Source organism: Mobula birostris, chromosome 1 (assembly GCF_030028105.1).
Source record: "Mobula birostris isolate sMobBir1 chromosome 1, sMobBir1.hap1, whole genome shotgun sequence".
NCBI lineage: Eukaryota > Metazoa > Chordata > Chondrichthyes > Myliobatiformes > Myliobatidae > Mobula > Mobula birostris.
In genome coordinates, this window is record NC_092370.1 from 112,169,227 (window position 1) to 112,184,226 (window position 15,000).

Genomic DNA, 15,000 nt, shown 5'->3' on the forward strand with positions numbered 1-15,000 from the left:
CTTGCAGTCTACCCTACTTATACACCTCGTAGTCTTATATACCTGAATCATGTCTCCATGTATCATTCTCTGCTCCAGAGAAAACAGACCTCACCTCATAACTGAAAACTCCATTCCAGGCAACGTCCTGGCAACTCTCCTCTGTACCTTCTCCAGCACCCATCACATCCTTCCTGTAGTGTGGTGACCATAACAGCACACAGGACTCTAGGTGGACCAATGTTTTATAAAGTTAGAATATAAACTCCCTGCTCTTATAGTTAGTACCCCAAGTAATGAAGACCAGTATCCTATAAGCATTCTTAATCATGTTATCTACCTTCAAGGATCTTTGGACTTGAAACCCAAGTTCCCCTGTTCCTCAATACTCCCTAAGTGTATATTCCAGCCTCATTAGTACTCCCAAAACAAATAGTCACACATTCATCTGGATTAAAGCCATCTGCAATTTCTCAGCTCATTTCATGAAGGCGTCACTATCACCTGTAACCTAAGACTCTGCTCAACACTATTAGCAGTCCCACCAATCTTGGTGTCATTTGTCAGCTAACTGAATGCGCCTCTTGCACTCACAGCCAAATTATTCATGTCTATTACAAACAGCAAAACTCCCAGCACTGATCCATGTCGAATACCATTAGTCACAGAGATCCAATCACAAACACAAAAACTCAGATATAGTGTTTCCTTTAACACCCACTCACAAACTCTTAAGTTACTATCACCTTTCAAACTTAAACGGAATGGATTCTCTTTTATCCTGTTACTATTTTGGCAGGACTCAGCGTTTCCTGTCCGGCCCACTTGCTCCTGGTATCGATTTATCACCAAAGATCCTAGTCGTTTCCCACGATGGAAAGCTCCTCTTCAGTGGTGGTCACTGGGACAACAGTCTCCGGGTTACATCCTTGAGCAAGGGCAAAGTCATAGGACATATCATGAGGCACATAGGTTAGTATTGACCTAACTTCATCATTATGGGATTATTTTTACTATGTTCATCAGGAAAGAGAAAAAAATACTGCACCCAGCATCGAGATTTATTCATTCAGATACAGGTCATTCCTCGTGGCTCAAATGACTGATTTAAAACCATTACAGCCATCTTTATACGAAGTGTGGTTCTGACCATTGAAACATTTTCTCCTCGATGCCCAATGACCTCAGTTTTACTAGGGGTCATTGATGCCACACTGAGTCAACTGTTCCTTTGAAATCATGGAATTCAGCTGTCTGGTCCATGTTTGGAACAAGGCTGTGACAAAATTTGGAGCCAAGTGAACCCCAATCTAACCATAAATGAGTAGGTTATTGGTGAGTAAATGTTGCTTGATAGCACAGTTAATAAGCTTTTCATCACTTTGCAGGAGTAAAACTCAATTAATTATAAACTGTGAAATGTTTGGCATAGTACATCAGAAATGTGCTCCTCATGTGAACCCTGCTCAGCTGACCTCAAATTGTTTTGATGCCAACGACAGGAGTTTGGAAATTTCTCACCCTTGCTTTAATAAGCAGCAAGGGTTCCAGTTAATTGGCCATGTATTTTTCTTACTGAATTATAAATTTTCTCCCTACAGATATTGTAACTTGTTTAGCACTGGACCTCTGTGGCATTTATCTGATTTCTGGATCAAGAGACACCACCTGCATGGTGTGGCAGATCATCCAACAGGTAAAATACCTTCCATTGACACATTAGGAAAAATGACATCGTGAGCCGGTGAAAATATTGTGATGCACTCAGAAGAATATACTAACTTGCAATGTGTGCGGTGCAGGTTCACTAAGTATAGCCCATGTTCATTTTATCAAGATAATAGAAAGTTGATGTGTTATGTGATTTGGAATTTTTGGTAGGTAGGATAGAGAGAGTGTTAATTTAATCCTACCTTGATAAAGTAGGATAGAAAGAGTGGTAATTTAATCCTACCTTGATGAAGTAGGATAGAGAGAGAGTGTTAATTTAATCTTTGATAAGGTAGGATAGAGAGAGTGTTAATTTAAGCTGATGAGGTCTGGACAATGGGGTAAAACCATAAATTCGGAGAAGTTAGGAAGTATATTTCAACCACAGAAGGATAAAATGTTGTCCACAAAAGTAGTAAATGATGGCTTGATTACCAATTTTAATAGCTTTTTGCTGTATGAGAGAATGATTATGGAGCACCAGAATCTCACTGCTGAATAACCAGACAACAGGAATTCTGCAGATGCTGGAAATTCAAGCAACACACATCAAAGTTGCTGGTGAATGCAGCAGGCCAGGCAGCATCTCTAGGAAGAGGTACAGTCGACGTTTCAGGCCGAGACCCCTCAGCCTGAAACGTACTGTACCTCTTCCTAGAGATGCTGCCTGGCCTGCTGCGTTCACCAGCAACTTTGCTGAATAACCAGCCCCTGTTTCCAAGAGGTAATTTCCTGATTTCCATTCATATAAGTAAGAGGTGAACAGTGGCTATGTAGTTGAATGGAAAGCTTAAAGATGTCAGACTGTTGTCAGTCATGTGAATGTTAAGTTCGAGAATTGATGCTGTATTTCATTTGTACTCTGAACGAGTACACAATGTATATTTTCAATAGCAGGATCTTGCTGTTGGTCTTTCAAAGAAAGCCATACTTACATAGGATTTATGTGGTGCCTTTCCAGATATTCTTCCCAATAAAGTGTAAGCAGTGTTTAAGGAAATGTGGTACACAGCAAGATTACACAAACAGACCTGTTTCTTTGGAATGAAAATAGAAAGTGCTGGAAATACTTGGCAGGCCAGTGGAGAGCAAAATGGAAGAAATGTTTCAGACCCTTCATCAAAACTGGGAAACAGGGGAAACAAAAACCCCTGTTGAATTTTCGGGGGGCGGGGGGTGGAATGAATAAAGGGGAAGTCTGTGATATAGCGTAGACATAACATTTTCAGAGCCTCTATTAACAGTTGTTTGGGGGACATTAGAAAGTTGGAACTGTAAGATGCAGTACACAGCATTTGCTGTGCCTTTGAAATGTACAAGGATGCTGAAAACACCCATAAAAACGGAGCATCTGTGGAAAGAGAAAATCTGAATGCTTTTACAGATGGGCGATCTTGTATCAGAATTGGTCAGTTCTGTTATAAATTTGAAAAGTGGTTTACACAAAATTGTTGAACTTAGTGTTAACTCCTGTGGACTGCAACAACTCTGGAGAGAAGTTGAAGTGCTATTCCTTGAGCTCACACCTTGCTTTGTTGGAATGGTGTAGGAGATCAAAGACAGAGAAGCCACAATGGGAGTAAGATGGAGAATTAAAGTAATTGGAAGCTTTTGGTAGTCCTGTAGACTAAACTGAGCTGTTTGCAAAGCTATAAATGATATTGTTGTGAAGTAAATATTGGTTAGGCCAAAGGTAGAACTCCCCTGTTATTTTGCCAAGAACTTTTCAGAAACACAGTCTAAATTTAAAACCTCATCTAAAATTCAGTACCTCTGAGAATTCAGCAATGGTGTTCCAGCTTGGACTTTACATTTCACAGCTTGGGGATCCCCAGAAGTTCATTAGGTACTTTGGATTGTAGCCACTGTTACAGAAATGTAGCAGGCAATATGCATTCAGTGGGCATTTACAACCAAATGTGAAAATGTCTAATTAATTTGTTTTTAGTGCTGTTAATTAAGAGATTAATATTAGCAGGAACACCACAGTTAATACCCTTGTTTGAAAGAATTTAATGAAATCTTTCAATTGTAATTGAGTAAGACAATATAATCTTGCTTTAATATCACATCCCAAAGCCAACAGCTGTCACACTACAGCAGTCCCATAGTAACGCACTTGAGTGGAAAGCCCAATATTTAATGTTCAAATCTCAAGTGTGCTGTAAATGAACTATAATCGATACATTCAGAATTCCTTATGCAAGAACAGTTTAAGGAGATATTGTTTTTTTAATCAAATGTTTAATATTGTTTATGTTTTATGCATGTATTCTCAGGGTGGCTTTGCATGTGGATTGGCCCAGAAGCCAGTACAAGTGCTTTACGGACATGATGATGCTGTCACCTGTGTGGCCATAAGCACAGAGCTTGACATGGCAGTATCAGGCTCAAAGGTAGGCCACACTTCACCTGATTATTTAAGTAAAAAGGATTGGGCTAGGTCATGAAAATAGGTTGTATTTAGTGCCCCTGATACTGAGTAGGATCAATCTGGTATCAACCATCTATAGCCATCTGTATCAGGGGTTCACGTCATTTTTATGCTATGGACCCTTACTATTAACCGAGGGCTCTGTGGACCCCAGGTTGTCTATATCTACTCTCCATCCATCTTGAAACCCGCAGAGAATTTGTCATCGCTACTTTTTTTTATATAATTCCCCACTTTGGTCCAAATGACAATTGTGCTGCCGCCGCCTTTTATTTCAAAAATAAACTTTGGTTATAATAACACATAGAAACATAGAAAACCTACAGCACAATACAGCCCCTACGGCCCACAATGCTGTGCCGAACATGTTCTTACTTTAGAAATTACCCAGGGTTACCCATAGCCCCCTATATATGTGAAATATATATGTGTAAAGAAAACCAGTGCAAAATCCTTAATGTCAATACATGCAGTAGTCATAGTCATACTTTATTAATCCAGGGGAAATTGGTTTTCGTTACAGTTGCTCCATAAATAATAAATAGTAATAGAATCATAAATAGTTAAATAGTAATATGTAAATTATGCCAGTAAATTATGAAATAAGTCCAGGACCAGCCTATTGGCCCAGGGTGTCTGACCCTCCAAGGGAGGAGTTGTAAAGTTTGATGGCCACAGGCAGGAATGACTTCCTATGACGCTTTGTGCTGCATCTCGGTGGAATGAGTTTCTGGCTGAATGTACTCCTGTGCCCACCCAGTACATTATGTAGTGGATGGGAGACATTGACCAAGATGGCATGCAACTAAGACAGCATCCTCTTTTCAGACACCACCGTCAGAGAGTCCAGTTCCATCCCCACAATATCACTGGCCTTACGAATGAGTTTGTTGATTCTGTTGGTGTCTGCCACCCTCAGCCTGCTGCCCCAGCACACAACAGCAAACATAATAGCACTGGCCACCACAGACTCGTAGACCATGGGCATGTAGTAGCATTAACATTAAACAAAATAACACTACGGCCATTCATGTAGCTCCATGGGACAATGGTGGTGCTTTCTAAATTCAGAAATTAGATTATGAGAACACTCAGTCCTCGTTTATTGTCATTTAGAAATGCATACATGCATTAAGAAATGATACAATGTTCCTCCAGAGTGATATCACAGAAAAACAGGACAAACCAAAGACTAACACTGACAGAACCACATAATTATAACATATAGTTACAGCAGTGCAAAGCAATACCATAATTTGATAAAGAGCAGACCATGGGCACGGTAAAAAAAAGTCTCAAGTCCCGATCGACTCCCCAGTCCCCGATAGCAGAAGCAAAAGGGAGAAACTCCCTGCCATAAACCCCCAGGTACCGGCAACTGCCGATGCATTGGAAGCACCCGACCACAGCCAACACTGAGTCCGTCCATCCGAAAACTTTGAGCCTCCGACCAGCCCCTCCGATATAGCCTCCCGAGCGCCATCCTCTGCCGAGCACCTTCAACCTTGCCCAGGCCGTCGAAACAAGCAAAGCCGAGGATTCGGGGCCTTCTGCTCCGGAGATTCCGGACCACACAGTAGCAGGAGCAGCAAAGCGGACATTTCAGAAGTTTCTCCAGATGTTCCTCCGTGCTCTCATGTCTATCCCCATCAAATCAGAATTGTGCATGGTCCCCTACTTGACAGATTACAGATATCATTCACCGGAGAGGCCGCGCACACTGTGTCGCACCGCCATCTTCTCATCCTCCTTGTGAAATTATCTCCTTTCTTCTCTCTTTTAAAACCCTCCTTAACTTTTTATGGCATAGATAGTCGGTCTGAAATTGGGTCTTTAATGCCTCCTGGCAGAGATACAATCATTCTCATTCTCTCTCATATTTTTTCACTGTATTCCTTTGACATAGTAGTCTCTTGAAGGCCCATCAATTCCCCTTGGACCTCTTGCCACTCACCTGCATGAGTGGCCAATTAACTTTCAGCCTGTCTCTGGGATGTGACAGGAAATCACAGCACTCAGCAGATACACACACAGTGTACGTACACATTCCACACAGACAATATCCACATTTGAGACTGAACCTGGATCCCTGTAACTGCTTTTAATGGGAAATGAGGGGGTAAAACTAGTTTAATTTTAAAGTGCTGTTTGGTGCTGGAGTTGGGAAAATTCCCTCAACTTCATAATGGGGAAGTGTACTCATTTTTTTTTAGTTCCGAATACTTTCCCAGTTTGGGCTGCTTTTATTTGTGGAATCTATAGGGTGCTGCAGTGTATTTTTTTAATTGTTCCATCCCCGTGATATTTGCCTCACTGACAACACTGGTATTTCCATGTTGTCACTACTTGCTCTGTGTATGTGCCAGAGGACCATCTTCTATAACTGCTATCACACTGCTTGAAGTATTTTTAAAACCAATCACATTGCTGTGGGTCAGACTCTACTCAGACTTGCGAGCAATGCAGGTTTCAATACCTAGAAGATATTAGAGAATCAGATTGCTTTTTATGACAATCCAGCAACATCTCTGTCACTTTCATATTTGGGTTCTTTGCTTTGAATTCAAATTCTTAAACTGCCAAAGCCAGGAAAAATTAAACTTTGGCTCTTTTTTTTCCTTCCACAGGATGGTACAGTCATTGTGCACACCATCCGCCGTGGTCAGTTCATGCGTTCGCTGCGGCCCCCCTGTGAAAGCACACTACCCATGACCATCAACAACCTCGTCATTGGACATGAAGGGCAGGTGGTCATCCAGAGCAGCAGAGAGAGCCGGGCTTCATCAAAGGTAACTCCACAGGAACGGAACTGTTTCATCTGAGCAGCAGTGATATTCATACTTGCAGTAAAACTAGGGGAGTAATACCCAGTGGACAGGAATCTCAGTCACAGAAAGATTAAATGAATAAAACTAAACTGATGAAAAACAATCTTTTATGGACAAATCTAACTTTTAACCTACAATACCCCTCAATTATATCTTCTGCTTTATTTCATCAACCTTTTTTGAGAAGATTTTCCTTTGTTCCTTCTCTTCTGTTCTTCCCGATACATCCCTAAAAGGGTCTCTCTGTATATCCTTCACTTTACAGTCCAAGTGTTAAACCAAAACATTCAAGTACATTACTGATATTTGTTTCAATTTGACCACAACTACAGAATATCCTTGCATACCATCTTTAAAGAGACATTCCACAAAAAAAAAGGCAGCTTGGCTTTTCTTTCTATAGGTCCTGAATGACCATGTATTTCCAAATTGTGGAAATTGTGACGCGGTAGCACCCAATGCTTTGTATAAGTATAGACATCCTGCCAGGTTGATACTACGGCATCATCTGGAGGGAATTTAGCCTGGTCAGAATACATACATTGGCCTGTTGGGCATGTCCCACAGCCTCAGTATTGGCAACATATTACATAGACAGAGAAGCATAATTATTCCCTGCTTCTTTATCTGTCCCTATTAATGCATTTGGACTGCCTTATCGGCGGTATTCCCTTTCAGACCTAAAATTAAGAATTTCTCTTTCTATGATCCTATCTAAGAAGGGATAGGGATGAGCAAGGAGAATTAGCATGGGGAATCTCTTAGAAAAGAGGGGATGCCATGGTCAGAGTGAACCTGAGAAGTAAGGAGAAACATTGTGGAAAAGACCCATAGAAGTCATGCGTGGTGTAGATAGAGTTTGAGAAGAAATCACATGGATGAGAATCCAGTTGCCGAAAAAATAGTACATTTGCAGGATGGGCGGTGTGAAAGCCTAAACCCACCATTGAAAAAATTCCTTAATCTGTGCAATTCTCCAATCCTCATTCATATTTACCTACCAAAATCCTAAAGCCCCAAGATATCTGGCTGGTGCACAATAAAATTCTTAGAAATTAAACAAAATAGTCAATGCATAGCCAAGTTAAAATGTATAAGTGAGCAAATTGCACTCTAAGATAAAAGCTCATGGCAATGTCCATGCTCCATTTGAAATCTTTGCATCTAATTCCATCATCTTACCCATTTATGCGTGGACTTATCTTGATTTCCCTTGAATGCATCTTAGTTTAGACATTAGTTTCCCTTTTGAAATTCATGGTGTCTACACTTCATTATATTTTTTCATATTTTTTAATTGGAGTTTTATTAATTTTTCTGCCAATGACTTTAAGCTAACTGGCCTAAAGTTCTGTGGATTCTTTCTATTTCCCTTTTTACATCGTATTAGACATCAGTATAGATCCCTCCACTCCCACCCCAAAGTACATCATTCATTAGTTCCTGCCCGTGTAAAATAATTACAAATTGTTTTCACTCTTGCTCTCCTACTTCCTTAATCATTTATCAGTCTTTAAGCTCACTTGTTTTTCACTTTTATACACTTTTAAATTTAGTTTAATTTTATCATAACTTTATGCCCTTCTACTGTGAAGATTACCAGTGCTAAGAATTTGGACCACATTGACTTTTCTTGCTTGAATGGCATCTCAATGTCAATTTAAGTATTCTTTTGTGGGATTTAAGGTCTCATATCAGTCATCACCTTTCATCATTATTCCTGCATTTTATTTTTAATCTAGGATAAAATCTTCTTGCACCTTTATTCTGTGAATGGCAAGCATTTAGCGTCTGTGAGCATGGACGAGCAGGTGTCCGCAATGAGTATCGTTGAAGAGTTTGTGGTGTTGGGTACTGAGCAGTGCTCTCTGCATATCCGTGATCTCCAAAGGTAGGGCGCTCTGATTTCTACCTCATTGTATAGCAAATGGAAAACGGTAGCTTGTCATCAAACTTTGAGGAGGAGTGTTATCAACTCAAAATTCTGTTTCCTGGCTTTCTGCCTACAATTCATCACCAACCCCGAGCTCAGCTGCCATTCTGACGAAGATGGTCCCAGACTCAACTCGTGAGTGAAACCTGATAATATTTTGATAATATTGTTGATACAACATAGTGGAGCCATACTCTACATCAGGAACCATCCCATACCCACAGAGAGAGTTTTGGGATTAGTACAAGATGATGGGTTGTAAGGTTCTTTGAATTACCATTCTACCCCTGCCTCCTTTCCAGATTTTGCTTTAGAGGTGGGTGCATGTTTCTGAACATGAGGATTTCTGGATAGAGCTGAAACCGTGAAGTTAAATGGTTCTTGACAGGGGACACAGAGAAAATGTTTACAGCTTCCTCACTTAAGAAAGTGAGAAAATATTCTCCCCTGTGAACAGCTAACCTTATATAAACTTAGCTAGTTAGTATTTTCTTCTGAATTATCTGGAATGTTGTGTTATAGTTACCTCTAAATACAATCAAATTGAGGTTGTGAATATTTTACTCTAACACTTGAGGACAAGTTGTGGGTGGGAAATGGTGCAGCTGGAATTAGTGGTGTGCCTCTATTTTACAGGTGATCACAGGCTTAACAGAGGTTCGTCAAGCCAAAGTGTAATCTGTAAACTTGAACATTGTGTGAAATGATATAAGAAAAAGAAACAATATAAAATAATACACATCTGTTAGTTACCCATTCCTAAATTCTGATCTTTTTTTTATAGCATTTTGTTCTCTGCATTTTATTCAGAGGTAATGCAGCTCCAGGATATTTAGAAAAAAGCACAAACCACCTAAGTTCCTTTTTTTAGGTTAACAGATCATGAGGGACAAAACAAATCCCACATAAATCAGGAAGCTGCACATATTTTCCTCTGTGTTCTCTGTCAATATCCACTGAATTTATCTGGACTTACTTAAAATTCACAAATAACATGTAAAATCTGAATTGGAGGCCATGCTAAGGATAGTATTTCAAAGAATTTTACAGCCTATTATCCTAATATGATCTCTTTGAAATTGCAATAAGTGCACTCACCAGTACTGTAATCCACTGCTAACAGTGATGGACATATACCCCAATGTTACATAGTTCAGATCTGTATCCTCCTGTACAGTACTGACATCAGACTGATGTATACAGATTGTACTTACCAGTTCTGTGCCTGGCTATTACAGAAACAGGTTTGCACCCAGCCATGTTGCACCCTATGTTACAGGAGCTGCAGCTGTTTCTGATGCCAGGTCCAGTGTGGAACCTGAAACTGAACTCTGCATTGGATAGGGTTCCAGGGCCATGCCCTCGGAGGAGGGGAAATGATTCATGTCCTACTTCAGATCTACAGCTACAGTCTCATCAGTCCGGCAGGTCATTTCATGCTTGTAGCTGCACCATAATGTCACCAGCTGCCTCTTTTGAAGAGCTAGAGTTATTCTGGTGAAACCTGGCTACTCTTCAGCAACCTTTGTTGGTTTGACGAAAAGAATGGTATCCCGTTATAAATATCCATTAACATTACTTTAATTTTCCTGCAGAAAATCTTAGACTGTATGGACTGTTGACCACCCTACCCATGTGTCATTTGCCCTGGCAGATTTTGATGGAAGATTGTAGAGGGAATTTTACCCCATACCACACCTATAACACTTGGTCCATTCACTTACCTCTAACATAAGTCTAATGCCTGGCCTGTTCTGGAGTTGGAGGAAAGGGGCTTGTTTTGCTGTTGTTGTATTGTTGCTTGCGGTGTTCTCTTTTGATGTGTTCTGTGTGGTTCTGCCTGGTATTGTGGGCACGCTATGCTGGTGTGGCGACACTTGCAGGCTGCCCCAGCACATCCTTGGGTGTGTTGGTTGCTAACACAAACGACAATTTTACTGTATGTTTCTACATACATGTGATAAATAAATCTGAATCTGAATGTGTGTCCTTTTGTTTTCTTCACCATGTAAGGACTGATCTTCAATACTGGAGGCAGGAAACTTCCATTTTATTATGGATCTCATGAACTCAGCTACATTTTTTACTACCTGGCTGCAAAGTAAAGACCTTTACATGGCCCGGTACAATGATGCTGAGTTTATGCATCCAAAATCAAGGCAGGAAATAGGATTGAGTATTGACTTTTGGGCAAATACCAGAACAGGAGGAATTAAATTGAGGATGGGTTCCATAAACTTGGGTTAATATTTCTTTTTTGAATCTTGAGGGTAATCTCATCAGGGTATTTAAAATTATTTAGGGACTCACTGGAAGAGACACAGAGAATAGTTGATTTACATTATGGGGGAACTCAGAAGATGAAACAACGTTTTTTAAAAATTAGAACACGGCCTCTTAGAAAACTAGTTGATGATTTTTTTTTAAAACATGCATACAAAATCGCAGAAATTTGTAATCATAGAGTCGTACAACATAGAAACTGGTCCTTCAGCCCAACTCATCCATGCCAACTCTGTTGCCCAGCAAGGTAGTCCCATCCGTCCATGTTTGGCCCAGAACCCTCTAAATCCCTCCTACTCATCTAGGTGGATTTTAAATGTGGCTGATTTGCCCATCTCAACCATTATTTGTAGCAGCTCATTCCAAATACACACCACCACATGTTGCATAAAGAAGCAGCCTCTGATGTCCCTTTTAAAATCTCTCATATCTGATTTTAAACCTGTGCCCGCTTGTTTTTAGCGCCCTCTCCCTAGGAGGATGCTGCCTTCACTCTGTCTACGCCCCTAGTGAACTTGTATATCTCTATCAAGTCGCCCCTCAGTTTCCTAGAGCCCAAGGAATTAAGTCATAATCTCTACCACCTCTCCTTGTAATTCAGGTCTCCAAGTTCAAGCAATATCCCGATAAATCTTTTCTAAGTTCTCTCTAGTTTAGTAACATCTTTCCCATAACAGGGCAATCAAAACTGTATACAATACTCCAAGTGCAGCACCAACAAAATCTTGTAGAGTTGGAGAATAACTTCCTAATTCCTTTTGCCAAGGCCGTGATCGGTGAAGGCCAGTGTGCTAAACACCTTTTTCACTCCCCCATGGTCTGTGGTACTGCTTTCAGAAACTATGCACTAACACTCCTAGGACCCACTGTTCCACAGTGCTGCCCAGGGCCCTACCATTCACTATACAAGTCCTACCTTGGTTTGATATTCGAAAATGCAATACCTCACAGTTATCTGGATTGAAAGCCAGTTGCTAATCCTCAACCCACATAGGTAGTTGGTCAAGCTTCCCCTGTAATTTTTCATAACCTTCTACATTATCAACTATACCATCTACTGTAGTATCATCCACAGTCTTACTAACCACACTTTGTATGTTCACAACCAAATCATTTATATAAATTGCAAATAACAAATGTCCCACCAGATACAGGACACCAGTCCTAGAAACAACTGTTGAATATCACCCTCTGCTTACTACCACTGAGCTAAATATGAATTCAATCCCCTATCTCCCCTGGGGTCCAAGCATTTTAATCTTCCAGACTAATCTGCCAGGAGGGGCCTTGTCAAAGGCCTTCCTAAAGTCCAAATAGACAACATCCACTGCCCTATCCTCTTCTATTCTCTTGGTTATCCCTTCAAAAAACTCCAAGACATTTGCCAGATTCAAATTCCCATGCACTAAGCCGTGCCAACAGTTCTGAGTCAGACCCTTCTCTTCAAGTATTCCTGGATCCTGTCTGTCAGAATCCACACCCACTCACCCCTCCTGCCCCCCCCCAACAATTTACCCACCATTGATGTCAGACTCATGGACCTATAGTTTCCTGACTTATGTCCAGTAGTTATCTGGCTTTTTTCCCTTCTAGTAATTTCTTCTTATAATTTTTCTTACAAATTCTTCCAAGTTTTGTTCTTGTAATTTTCTTCCTCAAAAGTCTCTGGATTCTTTTTCAAAATAAGCTTCCACATTGAACCTCAAGGGATTTTGTTCAAGGATGTGGACTAAAGCTGAGGAAATGGAACTGAGTTACAAATCAGTCGTGATCTCGTTGAATGCCAATATAGGATTTAGGGAATGAATTGCTTGTCTAATCCTGCTCTTAAGAACATAAACAAAACTTGAATGACATTCTCTGTGGCCAGATATATTAATTTGTTACAATTTTATTTTCAGTTTGAAGAGTGCAATGCAACCAATGGTCATGAAGGTTCCCATCCACAGCGTCTCTGTTACCAAAGATAACAGCCATATTCTCGTTGGTTTGAATGATGGGAAACTGATTGTGGTGGCATCAGGAAGGCCTTCTACGGTGAGGACAGTAATGAAAAATGTACAGGAATGTGGGTGGGATACCAGTAATTAATCAACTTGCATTTATTTAGCTTTTTTTAATGTCAGAAAACATCCAAAATGCACTTCTAGCTATAAAAGTTAACCTCAAGCTTAAAATAAACTAATTAGGTGACATGATTAAAAGCCTACTCAAAGAGGTAGATTTTCAGGAGAGTTTAAAAATAGAGGGGTGGAAACATCTTAACTTCAAATGCTTAGAATTTGTTTATCTGATCTGTGTCAATGTGTATCAAGTGGGCAAACTGAGGTAATAGGTTCAAGACACACACTGAAAATATAATCTCGGCTAAAAAAAAAGGCGCAATATTGATAGATGGTGCTATATTGGAAGTTACCAAAATATAACTGTATTTTTTAGAAAGTTTAAAGAGAAGTAAGTCATCCCTGCCAACTTTTATACAGCATCACTGAACACAAACAAGAAGCTATTACTTTAGAAATTCCTTTTATACTTACAATTTTCCATTACTATTTTACATTGCAAAATTTACAAAACTGCAATGTCAGAACTCCCACGTGAATCAACTCTGTTTCAGTTTTAGCATCCCCTATTCCATTCATCTATTGACAAATGGCAGCACGTAATCTTGCAGCTGCAAACTCACAAACTCTTCTTTAAGGGGGGCAAAATACAAGCAGTACTTTACCAGCTACAGTGCAGATTCAAAATTAGCATCTATAATGATGGGAAAGAGAGTGTTTCCAAGGCCTCAGGGTCTGGATTGTTGGTGGAGAACACAGGCCAAAAGATACATCTCTTCTTTGCTGGGGTCCATGTAAACCCACCAGGCCAGATACTCCAGGGAGGTGTCTGTGAAGAGAAACATGATATGGGTGCAGTGTATGAAAACCTGCATTTTGTGGAAACCTTTAGTTATAGCCAATTAAAGTGTCAGTTCTGCTTCCTTCTGAAGACCTAAAGGAAAATAGATGAAGTTTTCTGTCCATGAGCATGAAACTTGGATGACTTTCTTAATACGACAGTGACACACAGACTTAGATGGGACACAGATCAGCAGTGGCAGCCAAGAATAATCCTGAGGTGTTTCCATGAACTTGACATTGATTGAGAGAGCAGTATGATTGAGGATGTGCTTGTAGGAGGCCTGAGTTCTAAGTGAAGGCTAGCCTGTTAAAATAGTGTCTCACAGAGAAGTCTAGCTGTGAACATGAGACCCTCTAAACTGGCTGGAAAGGTCTCAGACCATAATGCCTTCATTATGTCTTCTTCAGTGGCAGACAAAATTGACTCAAGCACCTGCATTTAATATATGATCTAACTGAATGATAAAATGGTTTCAATAGGCTTGAATCACCTCCTACTGGGCCAGTGTTCCAGTTTGTTTAATTTCATGATGTAGGTTCAAACTCATTAAGAAAGAGATTGAATTTATTTCCTTCTAGCTGCAATTGAGTTGGTGTGTAATGTCCTGAACATGAATCAAACATTCTGTTCTGATTAAATATAAAACAACTCTCACCCCCTTCTCCAATAGCCGCCTTTTGAAGGAATGCTTCAGTCATTTCTAATGGAATTCTGGCACTTTTTAGGGATTTAAAAAAAAATGTTTAAAACCTGACCTTTGTTGACTTGGGGTACTCCTAAGATTATTGAAAGAGCCCTCCAACTTCCAGCATCCTGACTCTGGTCTGTCTTGTGTATTGAATGGTCAAGAGACAGATCATACTGCTGATTTGCTGTATACAAAGACCAAATGGCTTATTAATGGCCAGCACATTTAAGAAAGAGGG

The 15,000-nt window shown here is 40.2% G+C and overlaps 1 protein-coding gene across 4 annotated transcripts in view; it reads left to right on the top strand.

Moving 5' to 3' along the window:
- nbeal2 (neurobeachin-like 2) overlaps positions 1–15,000 on the top strand; it is a 226,019-nt gene that overhangs the window by 207,147 nt on the left and 3,872 nt on the right. For all 4 annotated transcript variants that reach the window (XM_072260272.1, XM_072260291.1, XM_072260281.1 and 1 more), the window contains 6 exons: positions 779–951; positions 1,581–1,675; positions 3,969–4,085; positions 6,751–6,912; positions 8,694–8,842; positions 13,069–13,204. In XM_072260272.1, coding sequence (XP_072116373.1) covers positions 779–951; positions 1,581–1,675; positions 3,969–4,085; positions 6,751–6,912; positions 8,694–8,842; positions 13,069–13,204 — 832 coding nt within the window. The remainder of the gene's footprint in view (positions 1–778; positions 952–1,580; positions 1,676–3,968; positions 4,086–6,750; positions 6,913–8,693; positions 8,843–13,068; positions 13,205–15,000) is intronic.